General features: G+C 42.4%; 1 protein-coding gene and 1 long non-coding RNA gene across 3 annotated transcripts in view; one reads left to right on the top strand and one right to left on the bottom strand.

The window, feature by feature from the left end:
- Window positions 1-2,280: 2,280 nt before the first annotated feature.
- LOC148126465 (uncharacterized) lies at window positions 2,281-6,062 on the bottom strand. Its single transcript, XR_015743312.1, has 2 exons — window positions 5,954-6,062; window positions 2,281-5,476 (listed from the first exon to the last, which is right to left on the bottom strand). It is a non-coding gene; the product is annotated as an uncharacterized LOC148126465 (long non-coding RNA).
- ZFAT (zinc finger and AT-hook domain containing) overlaps window positions 5,671-17,122 on the top strand; it is a 121,499-nt gene continuing 110,047 nt past the window's right edge. For both annotated transcript variants that reach the window (XM_026703688.2, XM_087931734.1), the window contains exons 1-2: window positions 5,671-6,022; window positions 14,590-14,760. In XM_026703688.2, coding sequence (XP_026559473.1) covers window positions 6,004-6,022; window positions 14,590-14,760 — 190 coding nt within the window. In that variant the 5' untranslated portion in view covers window positions 5,671-6,003. The remainder of the gene's footprint in view (window positions 6,023-14,589; window positions 14,761-17,122) is intronic.

Below are 17,122 nucleotides of genomic sequence, written 5' to 3'. Positions count from 1 at the left end.
TCATGCTATGTAGCGTATCAGGCAGCAAGGGATCTCTAGATGAACACTTGAGTGTCTTGTCTTTCCTTGAAGATGTTTCGCTTCTCACCTGACATTTCTGTCAGAAATGAAGAAGTTTCTTGGATGAGAAGCCAAATATCTTCAAGGAAAAACAAAGGAAATCCAGTTGCCCCTTGAAAAACCACCTTTGGGACAACCATGACCTGGATGATTGGGAATCTCGATAGACACTTCCCACGTCATGTTTAAGAGTCTTTAGGGTCTTCTGTGAACATCCTTCGCCATGTATTTTGAGAACGTCCTCTTGGCCGTTTGGCATCAGTGAGGTCCATCTCACCGCCATCTTGGGGATTCGATTGTTTTCCATCGGAGAATATGACCAGCCAGCTGGAATCTTCTGCATGCGACTGTTATGTAGTTGGCAGGAGAAACTCTTTTGGAGCACTTCTTCGTTAGAAACATAGTCAAAATAGCGAATCTTTAGGATTCGGCAAAGGCATCTTAATTGGAAGACATCATGTCTCTTGCTGATGCCCTCCAAGTCTCACTGGCACGAGTCTCAGGACATGAGAAAAAAAATAGCATTGAATACAGATAGTATTCACCAGAGGTGCAGAAAGTAACCATAGGGTTACTATAGCTGGATTGCAACAATCCAAATGGCTGCTAGATGACAGTCAAGAGATACAAAAATTGGGCTGTTGCTTAATATTCAAATACATTTCAGATTTCTTTTTTTGTCTTTTAATGACCCCGTAATCTCTTGCATCGGGGTGGAGTCTGCACAGCTGAATGGAACTAAGTGTTATGGCCAAATGCCCTTCCTGTCACCAATGTGGTGTTTGCGGCAGATATATTCTCATTGCGCCCAGAGAGATAAATATCTGTCGCCATCTAGGATTGAACTTGCAGCCTTCCGATTGTGAGGTGAGAGCTCCATCTTTAGGCTATCGCACCACTCATTCAAACATGTTTCAGATACTGGTACAAAAATCTCCATACTTTGCTATGCTAACTGACTGCATGGATTGTTGCATACCAGAATGGGGTAGCCCTTATCTACACAATCAGGAATGTTGATAGTGAAAACATCAAGGTCTTCCAGTATTAAGTTGCTGCTTTTCCAATTTCTTCAAAGATGGGGTGTAGCCTTTATTCTCAAAAGGGCTCAAATGAAGGGGGTAGGGAGAGAAGCGTGACTAAAGCTTAATAGTCAATTGGTACAAACTTGTGTTCAGAACAATTGTTGAGTAATGTGCGGGCAATTCTTGCCATCGACATAGGACGCTGGTCAGTTTGTTCCCTTTGAGGCTTCCCGAGTAGAATAAATTGTCCATAACCCTTTTAAATGTTTGGCTGAACCCTTTTCATATAGAAATCGATGGTGATAAATGATGATTAACTGAGGATTGAATTAGTAATCACTGGCCACATGCATGACTGTCTGCATACTATGTGCTAGCAACATGAGCACCCTGATTCATCAGTTATCTGCTCTCGTGTGGTGTGCATATTTGCAAGCTGCTAATCTTTGTGTCCCAAAATAGTATATTGTTTCACAGTCAACGGTATGGGTATAGAAAATGGTTTGAAATCATGTTCCTCCAGTTGAGATTCCTATAAAATATAACTCTCTCCCACTGAGTTGACTTTATCTTAAAAGATAAAGCCTTCTGCGTGACTTTGGTAAATGTAGTCTTGTGCATTAATCGAGTGTGGTAGCTTGGTCAGCAAAGCAAGTTTAAGGAGAACATGACTTTGAGGTGGCTCCAGACAGTTTCTGACAGTGGATCCTGCTGTGTCAAAGTGGAGTTACAAAGAAGAGAGACTTCGTGCCCTGGGAATGGAGCTGGCAACCGTTCTCCTGGTTGGAGGTGTTTCATAGAAGCTCTGTAGATCTGCCTATTAAAAGCAGATTTTCCTTGGAGTGCCTGTAATGTGCAAAGTCTGGGAGGCTGGAGAAAAACCCAGGTAGATTTCTATAGGTAAGTTATATTTCAACAACATGCTTCTTCTTGTGCCATATCCGTCATTGGACGTTGGCGATCGTGTTGACGATCCTATTATCAACAGCCGCATGAAAAAAGTGCTGTTGAGATTTGTACAAATCAGTCCCTTAGATTTTGAAGCCATGATGATGTTCTTCTACCTGGATCTTGTTTGCCTTCAGTCTTTCCTTGGATGTTTAAGTATGCCATATTTTTCCGGGTGTCTCATAAGACGTCCAAAATATTCAAACTTTTGCTTTTTTATGGTTTTGATGATTTTCCTTGGCTTTCCCAGGTGGCTTATCACCTCATTTCTGATTTTGTCAACCCAGCTTATACATAAGAGCCGCCTGTAAATCCACGTTTCAAATACTTCTAGTCTCTTCAAGTGGCTTTCTGTCAGAGACCAACTCTCCACTCCATAGAGAAGGATAGAAAAGATGTAGCATCTGACAAGCCTGATTTTCAATCTTAGGCTTATGTCGTGACTGCAAAAGACCTTTTTCATTTTGAAGAATGCTATTGGAGCTTTCTCTATTCTTGTCTTTACTTCAGTGGTCATAGTCCAGCTTTCACGTAAATTAGAACTGAGGTACATGATCCAACTTTTTCTAATGGTATTCCTTCCAAAGTTATTGGTGGTAAATTAATGGGTTGTTTGTGGACGACCATGATCTTGGTTTTTGAGGTATTAAACTTCAAGCTGTATTTTTCAGAGATTTCTGTGACTGTTGATGAACTGAAGGACTTCATGCTTACTGGCAAGCAGAATGCTTAGATCAAGGGTCTTCAAACTTGGCAAGTTTAAGACTTGTGGACTTCAACAGAATTCCTGAGCTAACATGACTGGAGGAGGAATGCTGGGAGTTGAAGTCCACAAGTCTTAAAAGTTATCAAGTTTGAAGACCCCTAGCTTAGATTCTTTAAAAGAACACTGGCTCATGATAAAACCTAGAGACAGTGGAAGCTGAACTGAGGACAAAATAGGTCACCAGAGAGGAAGAAATAGTGAAGGTTAATTAGTAATGTCTAGAATCAACCATTGGTGTGTGAATTGTGTGTGTATGTGTGTGCACTCGCTTGCATGCACAAAGGATGCCAGTCTTGAAAAACTGATGAAAAAGCCACATGCTGGTCTTTGTGAAAACAGCTCCTGGTGATGTCCATTTGTCCGAGCACAGATGCCTAATTCCGTGTATTAAGAGCCGGCCTACGGAAGTTAATTACAGCCCGGGGTTGGCTCTAGCATCTTAAGGAGCCAGCCTTGAACTCTGCATCCTGAATCTGGGGTGTTGGACAGACAATCCTAATGTGCTAAGAGATGGGATTTGTTAGGGGAAGAAAGGTTTTTAACATCACTGGCCTGCTTTCAGCAATATTATAACAGCCTACAAGCTAGTAAATGCCGAGGGAGGGGCAAAATGTTTCATGGCATGACCATTTTGTGCAAGGAATAGCTGATTCGGGAGGATTCACAATTTAAGCACCTCTCTCTCATCAGCAGCCATCTGTTCGGTACTGTGGTTTCTCAACACAGTCACAACAGCTAAATAGTGTATGAATTTATTATCCTTAGCAAGGGAGAAATCACGTTGATTTACAGTGAGGTATTGATGCTGTGCTATCAAAACCTCTTTCAATGATTGCTTGCTCTGGTCTAAACCACTGTTTTTCAACTTTGACCATTTTAAGAGGTCTGGTCTTCCAACTCCCAAGAATTCCCCGGCCAGCCATTCCCCAATTCTAAGAGTTGAAATCCAGACCTCCTAAAGTGGCCAAGGTTGAGAAACACTGCTCCAAATTCTTGTTTTCGCTTTGAATTTGGGTTTTTTTTGGTTTTGTTTTGAGTAGCTTTTTCTGAGCAGGGAATTTTCCGTTAAATATGAGAACTGCTTGTCTTGCAGGCCAAAGACTTTTGGTCAGCAGAAATCAGAATCCTCAGTGTCTCTATAGTCTGGTCTCTGTGTTGCAAAGTATGTTAAGCTAACTTCCAGCTGTAAGCTTTTATTGGAAAATTCATGAACTTGCAAAAAAATAAATAAATGGCCAAACTCTTAAATGTTTTTCAAACTTGGCAACTTTAAAGATGTATGGACTTCAGTGGCCAGCTGGAGAATCCTGGGCATTGAAATCTACTCATCTTAAAAGTTGCCAAGTTTGAAAAACACTGCTCTAGAGGAAGGATTAAAAAAAAAACCCTCAACCAGATCACAGTGCTATTCAGAATTGGGTTATGTTGTTGATGTACAAATTCCATATTGCTCCTTATTTGTGTCTCAAGTAAACTTAAAGAGGCTCAATAATTTGAACCTTGAACCTACTCATTTGAACCTCAGTTTAGAAGAGCCTTAAATTTATTTTCCTTTATTTGTATCCTGTTTATATCTAAACCCGTTCTGAAAACTTTTTGTTCCTTAAGGCAGACTTTCTAATCATATAGATCAGGCATATCCAATCCGCAGCCTGCGGACCACATGGAGGCCTAGCTTGCAATAAAAATAAAATTTAAAATAAGACTATTTTAAAAATAAAGGAAGTTTGTTATTTATATACATTAACTATATTTCATATGCTGCTCAGGCAAGCCAAAAGGTTAGACATGCATCATGTACAATAAGCCCTTCAGTCTTGCACTAAAACACCTTTGTGCTGGGATTGGCATGTCCAGAATTGCAGCTTAAGGAGAGAAGTTGTTCCATGTGATTCTGTCGTACACTGTTGTAAACTATTCATCTTTTCATTCTGCAGTTTTCCTTTATTAGCCTATGTATTCTGGAGAATGCCATTCAGATTGCAAGTTGCTTTGAGCTTTTTCATTGAAAAGCACAGAGTTCAACTCGACTCCTGGTGCCCCACAAGGACATACCTGTGCATATAAAATGAACCATGATCTGCATATAAATTTAATAAATGAGTATACTACATGCTGTGTCTACATAAACATTTCCAAGGCAACTCAGCTTCTGAAAGTTTGCTGAACAGTTGAACGTGGGCGGGTTTTTTTTTGACAGTACAGAAAGGTGAAAATCCAGTATATACAACAACATATAGCTGTTGTTTTGATTAAAACTACAGCCCATTCAAAGAGAGTTTGGCTCCTGGTAACTACAGAGACTCTTCCATGCAGTTTTCTTGGCATTAAGGAAATTGGCTTGACAGATTCCTGGGAATTTCTGCTTATCACGCAACCTTTGGATCTCCTGGTGGTCCCCCATCCAAGCATTGACTTGGTTCTTTTGGGAAACATGGTCAACTAGCTGCTGCCACCTGTTGTGGCCTCTACACCCTTCCTATGCCCATACATGTATTCCAAGAGCCACGTTCAGCATCCAGAGGTTTGGGGATCCCAATCCGTAGATTGAGCGCAACTTCCCTCGGGCTGAAAGCCTGCAAATCCTTCCATTCCTCCACTATCCTGTCAGAGCTGAAGAAGCTCCTTGGATGAGAAGCGAAAGGTCTCCAAAGGAAAAGAAAAATCCAGTTGCCTCCTGGAAAAAAAAAAAAAGCACCTTTCGGGATTCCCTCCGGTTGCTTTGAAACTTTCCAGCAGCCACTAGGAGGTGGCGTAGCCGCGCAGGCGCACGGGAGGTGGTGGTGGGGAACTGGCTCCGCCCAATGACGCTAGACAAAAGGGACAACTCCTCCCTTCCCGCTCCCCCTCCGCGCGAGACTCTGACGTCACTCGAGGAAGCGCAAGCCCGCAGCCATGTCGGTCGCCGCAGATTCGCCATAATCCCCGTCCGGCAGCTTCTCCCGTCGCCATTCCAGAGCGGCCGCAATTAATATTTATAGAGGTCGGGGCCGGCTTTTTTCTCCCCCTTTCTTTTTTTAAAGGCTCCTTCCCGCCCTTCCAGGGACTCAGGAAAGGCGCATCGGCGGACGGCGCTTTCCCGAAGGGACGGAAGTGCGCCAATCTTCCTTTTTTTTTTTTCTTTTTCTCTTTCTCGCAATTCAAAAGGAAATACCCGGATCTTTTTCTTTTTTTTTACTTCCCGCTCCGCAATCCCGGGCTGCCATGGAGTCTCCTTCGGCCGGTGAGTTGTGGGGGGAGGGGCGGCTCGGGCCCCGTCCGCGCCAGAACCGAAGGGGCACGCGGCGGAGGGATCCCGTGCGGACTTTGGTGGATCCGCCACGCACTTCCGGTTCTCCGTCGACCGTGCGGGGCAAGTTGTTGAGTGGCGAGCAGATCAGACGCAGGCGTCGAAGGGGAACCGGAAGTATCCATATCCCTCCCCCCCCTTTAGTGCGCCTCTTGCCCAGACCTCTTTGGGAGTGGGGGGAATCTATTTTTCTCAGTTCAAAAAAATAACACTTGGGACTCCCGTGCCCATCATTCCCAGCCTCCTTAGTCCATATTCAGGAATATGTCCAGCCCTGCAGACGTCCCATGCCCTCCCCTCAAAGCCAGACGACACGCAGATACGTGATTTAAATCCGCCTCCCTTTCTCTGGTGTCCTTATTTAGCGGGCGACGGGAGTTCCTCCCCCCTCCTTTATTTTTTGGTGGCGCGCGGATTGTCGGGAGTTGAAGTCCATCGCGTGGCATGCTGGGGCTTGAAGTCCTGAGGCTCACCTGGACTGCAGGATGCCTCCTTCCCTTCCCTTCCTCCCTGGTATAGTTAGAACATCAGAGTTGGAAGGGACCTTGGAGGTCTTCTAGTCCAACCCCCCCGCACCATTCTACACTATTTCAGACATAGTATATATATATATATATAATGTCAGAGCTGAAGAAGCTCCTTGAATGAGAAGCAAAAGATTGGGCAGGTGATTGGACTAGATGACTTACAAGGTTCCTTCCAACCCTATTAATCTGTAATCTTAAATAAAAAAAATATAGTATACTGTACATTCTTGACGAATGTATCTTTTCTTTTATGTACACTGAGAGTATTTGCACCAAGATAAATTCCTTGTGTGTCCAACCACACTTGGCCAATAAAGAATTCTATTCTATTCCTATTCCTATTCCTATTCCTATTCTATTCTATTCCATTCCATTCCATTCCATTCCACTATATTTGATTCGATTCTAATTCTATTCTTATCCTATTCTATTTACTACACGATTTAACAGATAACAGATAATCAGTTGGAAGGCACCTTATAGGTCATCTAGTCCAACCGGGAGACCCTACACCATTTCTGACAAATGGCAGTCCTTCTTGAAAGTCTCAAGTGATGGTCCTCCCACAACTTCCAAAGGCAACTTCTGTTCCATTGGTTGGTTGTTCTCACTGTCAGAAGGTTTCTCCTTATTTCCAGGTTAAATCTCTCCTTGTTCAATTTCCATCCATTATTCCTTGTCTGGCCTACAGGCGCTTTAAAAAATAGATTGACCCCCTCCTCATTTCAGAGATTTCAGAGATCCAATCTCTTCTTAAAAACTTCCAGCGTTGGAGCATTCACAACTTCTGGAGGCAAGTTGTTCCACTGATTGTTTTCCCTCTCAGGAAATGTCTCCTTAATTCTAGGTTGCTTCTCTCCTTGATTAGTTTCCACCCATTGCTTCTTGTCTTTCTTTCTGGAGCTTTAGAGCAGGGGTCTTCAAACTTGGCAAGTTTAAGTATGTGGACTTCAACTCCCAGAATTCCTCCTCCAGTCATGTTAGCTCATTTTTGCCATTCACATTTCATTTTGTTCCTTTAATGATTCTGTTTCACCATTTTTTTCAAAATGTATAACTCTTGTCCCCCAGCAAGTTGTCCTAGATTCCATATTGGACTAGAAGACCTCCAAGTTCTCTTTCAACTCTTCTCATCTTCTGAACCATTATAGAAATTGGAAATTAATATGATTTTTTTTATTTCCTCACATGTTCCTATCTTTTATTTATCCTGCTGCCTGCGTCTTGTCTGAATATTTATTTATCTTACTCATCCAACTCAAACAAGTGACTCTTAATGGCTTATAACAGGCGGCTTCAAACTTAACAGCTTTAAGACTTGTGGACTTCAACTCCCAGAATTCCTCTTCCAGTCATGTTAGCTGAGGAAATCTGCGAGTTGAAGTCCACAAGTCTTAAGCTTGCCAAGTTTGAAGACCCTTGGCTTATAAGATTATATCAAACAAACACCCTCTCAACCACCTAAGACAGGAGTGCTATATTAGGGGACTGGAGGCTAAAACATATGAAGAACAATTGCTGGAATTGGGTATATCTAGTTCAGTGAAAAGAAGGACTAGTAGGTGACATGAGAGCAGTCTTCCAAAATCTCAGGGGTTGCCATAAAGAAGAGGGCAGTCAATCTATTGTCCAAAACATCTGAAGTCAAGAAGCAATGGGTGGAAACTAATCAAGGAGAGAAGCAACCTAGAGCTAAGGAGAAATTTCCTGATAGTTAGAACAATTAATCAGATCAATTGCCTCCAGAAGTTGTGGATGCTCCAACACTGGAAGTTTTTAAGAAGAGATTGGACAACCATTTGTCTCGAATGGTATAGGGTTTCCTGCCTAAGCAGGGGGTTGGACTAGAAGACCTCCAAGGTCCCTTCTAACTCTACAGTCAGGTAAATTACACTGAGCTCCATTTGACTGGTTTAATTCTCTTGAAACTCATTACCTGTAGATCCCATGATCCCAACATATCACTTTGTACCTGGAAACATCCCACAGACTATACATTGGCTAAAAATTGAGAGATTTGAGTTATGACATACTTTAATCTCTCTGCTCTGACAGCTTAAGGAAGCTGGCCCATTAAATGCCATTTGGATAGAACCAGAAAAATACCTGCTTTGAATGTGCATCCCTTGCTTTCTTCTTCTCCTCATAATTCCTATTATCAGAACCCACCAGAGTTATTGTAGGACACTTTTCAGAGCTTCTGGAAATAAAAATTATCCCTTTTTTCCTTTCCTTCCATTTTCCCAAGCTAGTCTAGGTCTGTGGTTTTTTTCCACTTTACTAACTCCAACAGATCCTGATTTCAACTCCCAGAATTTCCCAGCCAGCATGAGAATTCTGGGAGTTGAACTCCAGACCTCTTAAAAGTTAACAGTGCCAAAGTTGAAAAACACTGTTCCAGGTTTAGCATTTCCACTTCGTTTCTTTTTCAAAAGTTTTTGTTGTTGCAGTTGAGTTTTCTAATGCAGTGGCCACTAGAGGCCGCTGTTAACATTCTGAAGAGATTTCAGTTTAAAAAATCAAGACTGTTTAACCAGCTAGATGGGCGGTAAAATAGATGATAAGGAATTATGCTTGAAATAAGTTTGCAATATTCCAGAAATTTCAGGGTTAAGTGCTTTTTTTTAAAAAAAAGATGATCCTTGTGTTAATTCTACCAATGGCTGCAGTAATAAAGTATACAGAGAGCCCGTTTGGTGTAGTGGTTGGGCTAGAAACTGGGAGTCCAGGAGTTATAACTCCCGCGCCTTGGACACAAAGCCAGCTGAGTGACCTTGAGCCAATCATTTTTTTTCTCAGCCCTAGGAAGAAAGCAATGGCAAACCACTTGGAGCGGGGGTGGAGAGGTGACTTGCCAAGGGACTTATCACCCTGAAAATTGGACTTCACTGAATGGAAGAAAAAGAAAAAAGCAAACCCAAAGAGCTCACTGTCCTAATACTGCATTCATACATGCCAAAATAAATCTCTTATCAATTTATTGAAGAAAAGAAAGCACAAAGAAACCTTTTAACACTGGTATCTTTCCTGAATCAGGAAACTGCATGTAGCACAGGCAGCTTTAAGGAACGAAGGCTACTGCCTGCTTAGCAAAGCGGAAATGGAACACTTGTCAGACAGGATTTGTGCATCATTCTCTTGGGTTTGATGAAGACAAGGCTGAAAAAAATAGCTGCCCTTAAGGCCAAAAATGAAGGCTCTTGCCTGGGATCCTGAGCATTGCATTAGAACAGTGTTTCTCAAACATGGGAAAGGGATGGACTTCAACTCCCAGAATCCCCCAGCCAGCATGGGGAAATCATTGGCCTAAAAGCTGGTTTTTACAGCTAAGGTGGGGCTAGAACTCGCCATTTCCTGGGGATTGGCCCAAAGTCACCCAGTTGGCTATTATAACTAAGGTGGGACTAGAACTCATGGTTTCCTGGGGATTGGCCCATAGTTACCCATTTTTCATGCCTAAGACGAAACTAGAATTCACAAACTCACGGTGACTGGTCCAAAGTCAATCAGACGGCTTTCGTGCCTAAAATGAAACTAGAACTCACAGATTCTTGGTGATTGACCCCAAAATCACCCAGTTGGCTTTCATGCCTGAGACGGAACTAGAACTCACCGTCTCCCGTCTTCTAACGAAATACCTTAGCGACTAAACTGTGTCCTAGGGAGCCACAATGAAAGCCGGTTGTCAATTCATATCCTGCTTGTGAATATTCTAATGCCCAGATGCCCTTGGATCGCCACTATATGATACAATACACTAGACTGGGTAGATCTTTGGCCTGATCCGGCAAAATCCCCAACTTTTCCGGTCTAGCAGTTTGGAGGAAGAATGGCTACTTTCTACTTTAGAAGGTTATCAAAGGCTATCAAAAACAGGATGGTCACATTATTATAATAGGTTCACAACGTTGTGAAGTCCCAGCTGACGGTTCTTTAGCTGGTGAAGGCCTTCATATTCATCAAGTTGTTCCCAAGAATCTGGGATGTTGTAATGTATCAGCGTAGTATATGTACAGATCCAATCAGTGTGTCCTTTTCAGAGGTGGTATTCAGCAGGTTCTGACCAGTTGTGGAGAACCTGTAGTGGAAATTTTGGAGGACTGGCAAATAACACCTCTGACTGGAGATTTTGCGGTATCCTTCCCCTGCCACACCCACCAAGCCACACTCACAGAAATGGGAGTAAATAAAATTTGAATCCACTCCTTTTGCAACCGAAGATAAACATTTTGTCAAAGTTGGATACCTGTGCTTTGCTACGAAATTATGTGGTTGGGGAGGAAAATAAGGGGGGAAAATTATGCCTCTGCCTACCAGCATCCATTGGTATTCATCTGGCTAGCGTCCTGTCAGTGTGTGAGAGAGTTGAGGGCTGTTTGGAAACTGAAAGAGTATTTGCTGTGGGAGCAAGAAAGAGACAGCAAGGAGCCTGAGTGTGGTTTAGCTCAACTGTTCTGTACTAAAGCTGCTTGCTGCTCTGAAACTGAAGCTCCTCTGCTTGTGTTTTGCATTTGGCACAGATTTCTTTTCAGGTGGGGAGAGGGAGTAAAACTCTTTAGCATCAGAGCGTGTTGATACTAATATACAAAATACTAACGCTCTGATGGTCATTTCGAAAAATCCGTTCTTAGTGAGCACCTAGAAGCCAAGAGGAACATACATGCCAAATTTTAAGTTGGTAGGCTTTACAGTTCTAGAGATTTTGTGATGATGCGTGAGTGGTATTTCACATATATCCACTTTTAGAATCTCTCCCAAAGTAGGACATATGTTATTTTCTTTTACTTTTTATTTTTTGTCACACAGTCAGCCAGATGTTTTGGCTGGATTTGGCTCTTTTGTCCACCTATTGAGTCTTTCCCAAGGAAGGACCTGGAATAGGCAGATATGGATGCATGATGGTGTTAGAAGTATGATCACAGGATTTAAGGCTACTCCATGTAAAGCTGCCTTTTTGCAATTGACTGTTGGCAAATTTGTCAATGCTGATGATGATCAAGAGGTGCTCCAGTTGTTTTGGGATTGCACCAAATGCACCTGTTTACTTTTGGTACTGCCCTTGCTCGCTTTTTCCACAGTCTTTCTATTTGTAGGTCTTTGTATTTTGTTAGCTTCTCCAGTTCTTTCTCTTCTCTTCTGCTGTCTCCAGGTACTGTCACGTCCAGAATCTAGAATCTTATTGACAGTTGTTAAGTGTGGTGTGTTATGTGGCAGATGCTTCTCCGTTTGAATTCAAAAGTCCCAGAACAAAGCAAAGAAGCATTATATCAAGGAGATGGTCAAGTCTTTGTAAAGAGGATAACACACATTTGACAGATGTGAAAAAATACATTTGATAGATGTGAAAAATGGCAAGACACCCTTAATATATCCTGTATCTCTTCCTTTCCCACCTGGGTTTATTTCTTTCTTAACAATTGCACAGTAATCAAGGACTTGGATACAGCCCTATTTTTCCTGAAAAGACTATTACTATTGATACTACCTTTGCTTTCTTTTGCCACAGTTGTTCTATTTCTATCTGCAAGTCCGTGTATATTGCTATTTTCTCTTGTCTTCTGCTTTCTCCAGGTACTGCCACATCCAGTATCCAGACTTTTTTTTTGTCTTTCTTATCAACAGTTTGCCAAGAATTTTTATTAGTGTAATTATCTTCATTGTTTCAGTAGTCATTGTGAAATTAATCTGATATTAATCTTGGTTCGGTGGCTACAGCTTCCCTGAGGTAGCAGTGTTCCAATATTTGAGGGGCTGCCACAAAAGGATGGGTGTAAATTTATTTTCCAAAACACCAAAGGGCAGAGAAGTAACAACAACCTGGAATTAAGGAGAAACTTCCTAACAGAACAATTAACCAGTGGAACAGCTTGCCTTCAGAAGTTGTGGGTACTCCAACACTGGAGGCTTTTAAGAAGAGATTGGACAGCCATTTGTCTGAAATGGTGTAGAGTCTCTGCTTGAACAGGAGGTTGGACTAGAGGACCTCCAAGGTCCCTTCCAACTCTGTTATTCTATTACTCTGTATGAGGTGAACAGGGCAACGGTGTCCATCTTTACACAGAAGCGAGTGACACTCTGCTTCTTCTCTAACAAGTTTCCCTCAGGTTGTGGCTCTAGTAGAGAAAACATTACAATAATACAGAGATAGAGATAGCAAATAACTCGATTTATTTTCCCAAAGCTTTCATGTCATAAGGAAGTTGTCTGGAATTTTAAATAAGGCTGTATGTTTGTAGGCTCTAAGAAGATTGTGTACAGCCAGGCGAAATGTTCTATGTCTCCTTAGCATGTCTATATACTTAATTGATTAACAGCTTCTTGGATCCTCTGCATATTTAATTCTTTGTCTAGTTAATTGCTCTGTTGACTTCCCTCCTAATTAATTACCCGCAGCCTCCTCATCAATTCCATTCATGCTTAATTTGGAATACTGCTTATTTGATTCTTTACCTTTCATTGGCTCTTTCAGTTATTGTCCTGTAGGTTCCCAGCCTAATTATCACCTGATTTATCCCTTACAGTTCACATATTTAGTAGGACGCTAGAGAGATCGGCAGCAACTTTATTAGTAGCAGCAATAATTATTTATGCGGTGTGTAGCAAGATTTCACTTTTTGGTTACTGTTCATCCTTGCAGCAAATCCGTAAAGTGTTTTGGCTTTTCTTTTTTCTTTTGGAATTTAGAGGCAGGGCACTAAAACAGACTGAAGATGGAATACACTTCCGTGGGATAACAAGTAAACAATAATAATAATCTGGTTTTGACAGGTGATGTCTTGAATTTGCTCATGCACTGAAACTGAATTTGCTTTTGGTTTTCTTCTGCTTTGTTTACTCTTCATTACAATCTTCAAATCAAACTGTCTAGCAGGCAAACTGTGTTGTTTCATTCTTCCAATCCAAGGGTCTTCACACTTGGCAAGTTTAAGACTTGTGGACTTCAGCTCCCAGAATTCCTGAGCTAACATGACTGGAGGAGGAATTGTGGGAGTTGGAAGTCCACAAGTCTTAAAGCTGTCAAATTTGAAGAGCCCTGTTCCAATCAATCAGAATACAGCTGAAAGGGACCTTGGAGGTCTTCTAGTCCAACCCCCTGCTAAAACAGGAAACCGTATACCATTTCAGGCTGCCCAGTGTTGGAGCATCCACAACTTCTGGAGGCAAGCTGTTCCACTGGTTAATTGTCCTCACTGTTAGGAAATTTCTCCTTAGTTCTAGGTTGCTTCTCTCTTTGATGAGTTTCCATCCATTGTTTCTTGTCCAGCCGTCTGGTGCTTTGGAGAATAAATTGACCCACTCCTCTTTGTGGCAGTCCTCAATTTATGGCCCTAATTGCCAGCCTCAATTATGATACTAAGTCAACCACTACCTGCATTCCTATTTATTCAATTAGTGGAATAATTGAGTCCAACAATAATGGTCATAAGACTGTATCACCTTCCATGTTTGCTTTATGACCGGTTGTAGTGTACTCCTGTTATTACATTTTGTGACTTTTGGGAGCATTTTCTGGCAAAAATCGCCTATTCAGTAAGCTGGTGTAAAACTCATTATAAAATTGAGTCCAGTCACAACTTTGCAACCAAAATTCTGAGCTCAGTTGTGGCCATAAGTCAAGGACTACTTGTATCACCATCATCATTTAACCACCCCATCATCCCTTGCGGGGTGGAGTCAAGGCAACTGAACGGAGCTAGCAGAGTGTTTTAATGGCCGGATGCCCTTCCCTGTTGCCAATGTGGAGTTTTGTTCAGCAGATATATTCTCAGTGTGCCCAGAGAGAGAAATATCTGCCTCTACCTAGGATCGAACTCACAGCCCCCTGATTATGAGGTGAGAGCTCCACCTTTAGGCTACTGCACCACTCTAATGAGGACTCCTGTATAACTTTATAGATTCCCGAAGAGTCCCAATTAAAAATAATAACACTAATAACCAGCTTTATTTATTTATTTGTTTCGTTTTGTTTTCCAGGCAACAGATCCATCTTCATGTGTAAGCTGTGTAATCTCTTTTCCCCCAACCAGTCCGAATTGCTGTCTCACGCCTCTGAGAAGCACTCAGAAGATGGGACGAAGGTGGACGAAATCATTGTCCTGCTCAGGCCTCTCACGACGCCCGCCGATCTGAATAAAAACGGAGAAGGTACCAGCCAAAGATGGGAACCCTTATTGCACTCTGGGTTGTCCTAAATTGCTTCAAGCCTTCAAACAACCCAAGCTTCTGCTTAATTCATTACAGCAGCGAGTCCTTGTCCTTGCGTAATTCATGTAATTAAATGTTCCCTGCGCGTAAGGCGAGGCAGCCTTCGATGGTCTCCTGAGCTCGCCAGGATGTTTGTTTCTTTCATGAGTTAGAAGTACAGTTTGATGTCTACAGTGCCACATGTTTATCATCCCTGTCCTTTAAGGAGGGAGCGCGTACGTGCGTGAATTTAACCATCTTTATAAATTCAGCTGTGCGTTAGGGCAGAAGTAACGAAGCTGAGCGTTCATGGTTTAATAATGGATTTTATTTCCTGCCTTTATTACTTTTGTAAATAACTAGCTTGATAGCCGTGCTTCGCTACAAAACTATGTGGTTGGGGTGGGTTTTTGGGGAGGAAAATAAGGGGGGAAGGGAAATCTGCCTCTACCTACCAGCATCCATCGGTATTCATCTGGCTAGTGTCCTGTCAGTGTGTGAGAGAGTTGAGGGCTGTTTGGAAACTGAAAGAGTATTTGTTGTGGGAGCAAGAAGGAGACAGCAAGGAGCCTGGGCATGGCTTAGCTCAACTGTTCTGTAGTAAAGCTGCTTGGTGCTATGAAACTAAAAATGAAACTTCTCTCCTCTGCTTGTGTTTTTTATTTGGAAGAGATTTCTTTTCAGGCGGCGAGGGGGAGTAGAACTCCTCAGTATCAGAGCATGTTAATAATAATATACAAAATACTAATGTTCTGATGGTCATTTTGAAAAATCCTTTCTTCGTGAGCACCTAGAAGCCAAGAGGAACATATGTGCCAAATTACAAGTTTGTCGGCTTTACGGTTATGGAGATTTTATGATGATGCGTGAGTGGTATTTCGCTTTTATATATATAGGTTTAAGGCAGCAAACTTGCCTGATACTCCTTCCTCCTCCTATTTTCTCTACATCAACTCTGTCACCCAGCTGGCTTTCCACCTAAGGTGGGACTAGAACTCACAGTCTCCTGGTGATTGGCCCTACATCACCTGTCGAGTTTTCATGTTTAAGGCGGGATTAGAAATCACTACACCTGGAGATTGGCCCAAGGTCACTCCAGTTGCCTTTCATGCCTAAGGCAGGACTAGAACTCACAGTCTCCTGGCATGGCTTTCATGCCTATATCTTCTTATAGAAGATTTTATATCTTCTATCTTCTTATAAAAACATAGCCTTTGAATGTTATCACTTCTCTTATATACAAGGCATATGTTCTGACCAAGACTTCCTGAGACAGTAACAATCACGCACTATTCCCATAAATCTTTTTTTTTTAAATTTCGATGGCTGTGAATTATATGCATTCACAGCCTGTAATGAGTCCCAAACACTTTATGAATAGTCCAACAGAAGCCTGCCACAGTCTTTCGGGATAAGGCTGATAAGCTCCCACCTTTACCTCCCTTGAAATGCTGCCAAAGACTAAATTGCCAATTAACTGTACAAGGCCAAATAAAGAATGAAATCAACACGGAGCTTCAGAGTTTAAACTGACCCGAACGAACAAAGTTGCTTCCTGCAAAGGCTCACGTCCCTTTGCTCTTCCTTTATGTCTTATGGTAGGGGCCAATCATCTCCAAGCCTTACTCCCCAATCGCCCTTTTTGTCTTAACTGTTCTTGCCTTCTGGCAGCTCTGCGCAAGCGCACACTGGGAACAGACTCTCCCTGTTCGTCTGCCTCGCTGATGTCAGATTCTGGAAGCTCCGGAGTCAGCACATAACTCTCAGATGGCGCTGTGTGTCGAACGCAGATCCCTCGTCCAAGCCCTCCCCAGACTCCAGGACTGGCCCATGTTCCTCCCCACTGTCCGACTCTGCGGCCAGCTCCGCAGGCCGCCGGTAGACCACACCATAACAGGAGAACAAGTGTGCCATGCGGTAGCTACCCCCTGCAAAGCAGCATGCCCTGGGATGGGCTTCCCTCATGAGAGCAATATGGAGCCTCTCTTTGTAATGATAATTACCACCTCCGAGACTACAAACACATACCAGGAACGATTGTTTGCTTCCCATTGGTTTTAAATGTAAGCAGAGCTCTGCTTTGTTTCTAAAGCCTTTATTTTGGTGTTCCACGGTTAACTAGCTCTTAGAGAGCCATTAGGGAAATTTCCTTTGGAAAGCATCCACTGTATCAAATAAGAGGCCACTATCATTTGGCAAATCAATTGGCCGAATGCTAACTTGGCATTTGTTAAAAAAAAATAACAATAATAATAATACTTGTGATTCATTTTATATAATAGCCCTCATTTTCTGTAAATGCAGGACTGGGGACCATTCATAA

Source organism: Pseudonaja textilis, chromosome 3, assembly GCF_049901715.1.
Source record: "Pseudonaja textilis isolate UNSWEBS1 chromosome 3, rPseTex1.2, whole genome shotgun sequence".
NCBI lineage: Eukaryota > Metazoa > Chordata > Lepidosauria > Squamata > Elapidae > Pseudonaja > Pseudonaja textilis.
The sequence above is the reverse complement of the archived record's forward strand: the minus strand, read 5'-3'. Positions and strand labels throughout refer to the sequence as shown.